Raw genomic sequence first — 6624 nt, 5'->3', positions numbered from 1 at the left:
AGGTCTCGGTGCTTCCTGAAGAGTTCTGTCCGGTGAAGGCTTCAGGCCCTCTCTGCAGCCCGGGCCTCCCACCGGCACAGAGGTGGCCCGGAAAGTAGCATTTACTCCGCACCCTTCATGTGCCAACCCTGTGGCTCCTCATCCATCGTCATAGTCCATCCTCACACCAAGTCAGACATAAAGACCCCTGCGTCCATTTGGCTGCTGGTGACACAGAAGCTCAGAGAGGCCCATACAGCCAGCAAGAGGCAGACCGGGGGTCAAACTGCGATCTGGCTGATATCACGCCTGTATTTGGGGAAGGAGTGTTGGGGAAGGGGGTAGCCATCCCCTGGCCAGCGCTCACGCACCTGCTTGAGGATCTGGGCAGCCATGGTGTGGCTGCAGTCGAAGATGATGCGGAATTCCCGGCCGCGCTTCATCTCCTTGAGCAGCGGGCGTGAGTCGTCAGAGTCCAGGGGCAGCTGGCGGATCTTCAGGCGGATGTTGTATCTCGAAGGGGCCATGATGAGCTCCTGCAGTCGGATGAGCCCTGAGAGACCACGGGGCACAAAAGACATGTGTGCACACATGCATACACAGCAACAGGCATCTGCAGGCTCACGTTCATATACATGCCCGTGGCCACAGGTCTGCAGACAGGGACTCGTGGCCCCCAGAGATACGTGCATGAGCATGGTCATAGCCACACACGCCCAGACACAGGCACTAGCACCTCAGACAGAGATGTGCACTCAACTGTACACACCTGCACATGCGCACAGATGTGTGTACACATATGAACATATGCTTACAAGCATGTTGATACAGACAGGGCATATGCTTGGGCTGGTAATATTTGTGTATACATGTAGATAAACATGTGTGCACACAGATACATATACATATATGTGGATTCAAAAGTAGGCATGGACAGCAGATTCTCACTGACCACGCCCACCTGCTCCTTTCCAACCCAGAATGGATATAGAGACTGATGGAGCCTGAACCTGCCCCCTGCGACATGATGAGACATGGGGCATAATTCTCTTAAACACACTTAGCAACCTGTTCCAGGATGCAGGCACAAGTGGCAGCTCCACACTCAACTGTACCAACAGTGGGACTGGGTAGGTCCAGGTGGTGTCTGTGCCCAGTCCCCACCCCCACCCCTACCCCCAAGGGCAGACTCCTCGGTAAACCTAACCCATCCTTCCAAGCTCACTGCATCCACCTCCTCCATGAAGCCTACCCCTACTGTTCTGTCCAGACAAGATCTCCCCTTCCCCAGCTCAGTGGCCTCTCCCTCAGCAGTAGCCTCCTCTGGACTCATCTCATGCCCCTGGTCCTGCCCCAAACTCTTTAACATGAGGGGCTGGGTCCCCACAACCCCTAGCCCAGGGCCTGGCACTTAAATGGCATCAACACAAATTTCCATAATTAGCTTGACTTAGTTTTTCTCTCCCCACACTGAAAAATCCATCCTCCACCTGAGCATTTTGCAAAACCACTTAATCTGGGGACTTCCAGGGAAAACTAAATGTCACTTCCTAGAGACAAATGGCTTGCATGGGTCTAATTAAGTTCATTTCCGTCCCTGTTTCAAGGTTCATTCCTGCTGACGCCTCTCTGCTTAGCCTGGAAGCAAGCCTGCTGGCTGCTCTCTCTCCCTCCAACCCCAATGCCAGGAGGGGCTAAGCCAGCATCAGGCCAGGGGCCCAAGCAGGTCCTTACTCACCACCACCCGCTGCTGGCCCCCTGCTCATACTCGGGGCTCCGGGTCTGAGTCCCGGCTGCACTGTGCACTCGGTGTGCTCCACGCCCCCATGACAACACGCTGATTTTCCTGTGGGGAGCGACCCCCTTCTCTCTCAGGCCATCTGACCAGGAAGGACCCATCTCCAGCTTCCAAGGCTCAGCATGTGGCCCCAGCCTGGCCAATCAGGCAGGAGTATGGGCTTAGAGAGGGTAGGTGCCCCCAGCTGGTCCTCAGAGTGACGTCCAGTGCCAGAGTAAATGGTGAGACGTGCCCCCTTTTCCATTCAACTCCAAACAAGGAGGACGTGAGCCTGGGAGTCACCACATGGGACCCGAGAAGGATTCCAACGGGCAGAGTCAGAGAGGCCAAATGGGGAGAAAGTAAGGCCAGATGATACCCATTTAAGCCTCTGGATCAACCAGTACCTGAAGCTAAATTTACTCAACTTTCAGTTACAACAGCCAACAACGCGCCCCCCCCCCTTTTTTTGCTTAAAACTAGTTTGTGTCAATTGCTACAGTGGTCTCCCTGTCTGCACAGGTTTTCTACGCTCTCCACACTAACCTTCTATTTCCCCCTTGTCCACGGACAGCCCACTTCAGATGCCCCTCCAACAGAGAGCCCCCGTTTCCAAAGCTATTTCGGGGACACACGCCTGGGTCTGTTCAGCCTCTCATTCCCGTTCCTGAGGGCCGGAGTCAGGAAAGCGATCTGATTGGTGTCCTTCATGTCACTGCGCTGGGGAGGACAGAAATAGAACCCGGAGACCGAAGCCTCCCAAACAAGCTTTGCCACGGCTGTGGGATCAGGAGCCCAGCCCCCCGAAGGCCTCAGATCCAGGTGGCTGGGTTGGGAGAGGGCTCGGGGGTCCTGAGGGGCTGGATCCATAGGGGCCCAGGGCCTCCTCATACCAGACTTGATGGGGAAGAGGGCGAGGATACCAGGGGCCCTCAGCAGAGGAGGGAGGGGGTCACAGCTCCCCACAAACACACACCCAGCCTCCCCTCCACCCGAGCGAATCTCAGAACCCCTTCGTTTGGCTGACCGATGCTGCCTGCTCGCACCTGCTCCCCACAAGACCCAGAGCGCACACTGTGCTCCCACGTGCTCGGTTTTCAGACTCACGCACAGCATCCGCAGGCACGTGGGCTTTGGGGACCCAGGACAGGAGGGCAGGGGCAGCCTGGGTGCTGGAGCAGAGCTCACCAGAGTCTTCCTGCCAGGCAGGTGCAATGCCCCGTGTAATCGTCGGTGACCCACATTCTCCAGCAGCAAGTGTCAGAGCTCCTTCCCATCAGTGTATTCCCGAAGGAGCACAGAGGTTCGTCTCGGCCAACCCAGCGGAAGACGAGGCTCTTTTGTTCGCCCGAGATGAGCTTTCCTTCCTGGCTGCTTCCCTAATCAATCTCTCTCAAAATATCTGCAGTGAATCATGTTGTTGGAATAAATATCTGCAGTGAATCATGTTGCTGGGATCATGCTTTTCACTTACAAAGCACTTCCGCATTCATTACCCGACTTACCCGTCTCCCTGTCCTAGAAAGCATGCAGGTTAGGGGCTTCTGTCCCAATGTGGTAGGTAAGGAAACTGAGGCCCAGAGAGGTTAAGTGACCCTCTCAAGGTTTCACAGCATGCTAGCAATGGGGTCAAAACTAGAGATTCATCGTTTGGCTTCTAGACCAAGTTATCAGAACATAAACCCATCATAAGCCAAGCAGCATCTGTATTGTCCAAAGGTAACTGGTATACCCCTTCTAGCATTCTGAGAGAACCATGATTTTGTTTGGGTGACCATGGGCCAGTCCCATGAGGTGACCCGAGATTGGGAGGAACCAGTCAAGGGTAATCCCTTGCAACATGATCAACTTCTCAAAATAAGATGGTATAATTGCATCCTCATTTCTTCTTCCTTCCCAGTGTCCAGCACACTGTTTCCTAATAACATTTAATTATAGTTTATTTCAACTTGATTTTCGATTTGATTCAGTTCAATTCAATTCAGTTCAATAAACCTTTATAAACATCTGTGTTGTACCAGGCCCTGTGCTAAACCCTGGAGGCCCAGAAAGCTCATGGTCTGGAAGGAGAGACAGGCTCAAAGACAACCATTCACGGTGGTGTGTACAGACAGATAAGCCTACAGGCTGCACAAACACTGGGGGTGACTTGGAGTTGGGTAGGAGCGCCCCTCAATGGCAGGGAACTAGTGTGGGAGACCCTGAGAGGGGTGGGGGTCCCTGCCCTCCAGGATCCTCTGCCTGGTGCTTTGGGTATGGCAGGACCTCAATAGATGGTGGTCGAATCCCGAGCAAAATCAACAACTTCGGAATGTCTTTCCTGAGTGTCTGATCCCCACTGCGCATGTGGAGGTAATCGAGCTGACACTGAATCACAGGCTGCTGAGAGCTGGAGGGCTCTTTCTGGACCGGATACCGCAGCTCTTGCCTGATGTGTGGAGAGCGTGGCCAGATGGGTTAAGTGACTTGCCAAGGTCACTCTCTCTTAAGAGGTGGGACTAAGAAACATTTGGGACTTGAGTCTTTGAAAGGAAAGAGGAGAGGAAACAGGCCCGCGCTGCCCAGCTAGTAAGCATCAGAGCCGGTGCACGTGCACTGGAGGGTTTGAGTTCAACGCCTGCACAGAGGGAAACGTGTGAGTGTAAGAAAGCAGGCAGGTGTGGGCGCGGCTGGGCAGGAGTGGGTGCAGGTGCTAGGAGCGGGGCGAGTGTGCTGAGTGCGGATGTGAGCATGCTGCTGGGTGGAGGCGGGCGGGTGGGAAGGTGTGAGGCAGATGCGAGGTGGGCTGGGGCTGGGTGAGTGGGTGTGTGGTGGGTGTGCACAGGGCTGAGTGAGCAGAGACGAGCATCGATGTGACTGAGTGAAGCTGGAGGGTGAGAGAGGACCCTTTCCCCAGGGGCAGCCGAGTTGGGCGAGCAGTGAGGAGCCCGATCCCGGGGTTCTGCCCCCCTTGCACCCTAACCCCAGCCTGGTCAGGCCTGGCCACCCACCTGTACTGTCATCATAGACCACGGTGGCCGACCGCCACTTGAGGTACTGAACCAGGTCAAGGATGGCGTGGCTGAGAGAGGCGTAGTCAGGGTAGAGGTTCACGTAGAAGGTGTCCTTGTTGTCCAGCGGGTGGTGCTTCCAGCGCAGCTGGATGTGGGGCACCTCCAGGGCATTGCAGATGGACTGGACGGCGTTGGTGCAGGAGCCCTGTGATGGCCCGAAGATCGCCACCACGCCCAGCGCCAGCTGGTCACAGGCTGCAGCAGAGGGAGGGAAGGACGCACAGGGGTCAGTGCTGGGTCTGGTCAGGCAGCTGGGGCCCGGGGCCCCGGGGCCATGGTTTTGATGGTCCCATAAACACATGGGCAAACAGTCCCTGCAGCCCTCAGAGGCTGGATGACTGACACTCTCTCTGAATCTCCGTTTCCTCATCTGGAAACCAGGGTCGCAATCGTGCCGGCCTCACGGGCTCATAGGAAGTTGAACAAGATAATGCCCCTCAGCCCCTCAGCACAGAGCTCATGAAATAGAAGTGATGACTTCTGATGCCCTCATCGTCATAGCATCCCCAGCTCTGTATCATGCCCTGTTCTGGGTGGGAACTTGAGAAACAAATAGAAATAAAATACCTACTTGCGGGTGACTTTTACACTTAAACCTCCTGCCCCGATCTGTTTCTTAAAATCCAACTTGCACATCTCCCCCCTCGCTCCACACTACCATTCGGTGGTCTGTGATGCACTTCCGACCTAATGTGTCTGAAACGCAATCCCCTCTTCTCCTCCCAACCTCTCCCATGTTGGTAAACGGCAATTCCACGGTCCCACCCCGTGCCCTATGTCAAAGACCCTGGCTCTATCCTGACTCTTCTCATACTCTCATATCCCACACCCCAATCCAGCAACAACTCCTGTTGTTTCATCTTTGAAATATATCAGAATCCGACCACTTCTCCCCACTCCTACCCTGATCCCAGCCATCGGCATCTTTCACTTGGATTCCTGCAGAAGGCCCCTCGCTGGTCCCAGCTTCCTCAGAAACCCGCTCTACCATCTATTCTGCACTCAGCAGCTCGAGGGAGCCTTTCACAACCTGAGCGGATGACATCACTCCTTTGTTCCACTCAGGTAAAAGCCTGTCCTAATGGCGACCAACAAGGCCCTATTGTTGTAGCTCCTCCCCACCCCTGTCCCCAACATCACCCACTAGTTTTCTGACTTCCTCTCCCATCCTTGCCTCCTATTCTGACAGCACTCAAGCCCCACTGGCTCCCATGATGTTCCTCACACACTCTAAGCACACTCCTGCCTCAGGGCCTTTGCACTTGCTGTCCCTTCTGGCTGGACTGTTCTTCCCTCAGATCCACATGACTCCCTCCCTCCTTTCCTTCAGGTATCTGTGTCTGTGCATCTTAATAGAGAGGCATCACTCCCCATCCCATAATAGCAGTCCCATCCAGCCACAGTCCCTCAACCCCATTCCCTGCTACTTATATATTAAAGACCACCAGCGGTCTTGTTCATTTGTTGACTTCTTTTCCAACTTGAACATAATAAATTCCAAGGAGGCAAGGGCTTGATCTATGTTGTTTATTGCTGTACCCACAGTGCTTTAAACAGTGCCTGATCTGAGTAGGTGCTTAATCAACATCTGCTGAGTGAACAAATGCTGAATCCTTGACTTCAAACAGTTCACATTCTTGGGGGAGGCCCAAGGGCTCAGGCAGATCAGACAGCAGATGCTTCTGGGAAGGCCAAACCGCAGTGGGCACAGCACAGCGTGAATTGAGCAGACCCAGGGCAGCTGGGGCTCTGAGGGGGACATAGGCTCATACAAGGATTGTGCCTGAAAGACCCATAAAATGAACCTCTCAGGGC

General features: G+C 54.5%; 1 protein-coding gene across 1 annotated transcript in view; it reads right to left on the bottom strand.

Moving 5' to 3' along the window:
- The window catches only part of GRIK3 (glutamate ionotropic receptor kainate type subunit 3), a 62459-nt gene extending 56659 nt beyond the window's left edge, over positions 1–5800 (bottom strand). The window contains exons 1-3 of the mRNA XM_023744519.1: positions 5713–5800; positions 4747–5004; positions 351–532 (exon numbers count right to left, since the gene is read on the bottom strand). Of these exons, the coding sequence (XP_023600287.1) occupies positions 351–532; positions 4747–5004; positions 5713–5800 (528 nt within the window). The remainder of the gene's footprint in view (positions 1–350; positions 533–4746; positions 5005–5712) is intronic.
- Between the last annotated feature and the right edge of the window lie 824 nt (positions 5801–6624).

The sequence above is a fragment of the Myotis lucifugus genome, unplaced genomic scaffold (genome assembly GCF_000147115.1).
Source record: "Myotis lucifugus unplaced genomic scaffold, Myoluc2.0 scaffold_470, whole genome shotgun sequence".
In the NCBI taxonomy this organism is placed as follows: Eukaryota; Metazoa; Chordata; class Mammalia; order Chiroptera; family Vespertilionidae; genus Myotis; species Myotis lucifugus.
This window is presented reverse-complemented; position numbering and strand designations above follow the sequence as displayed.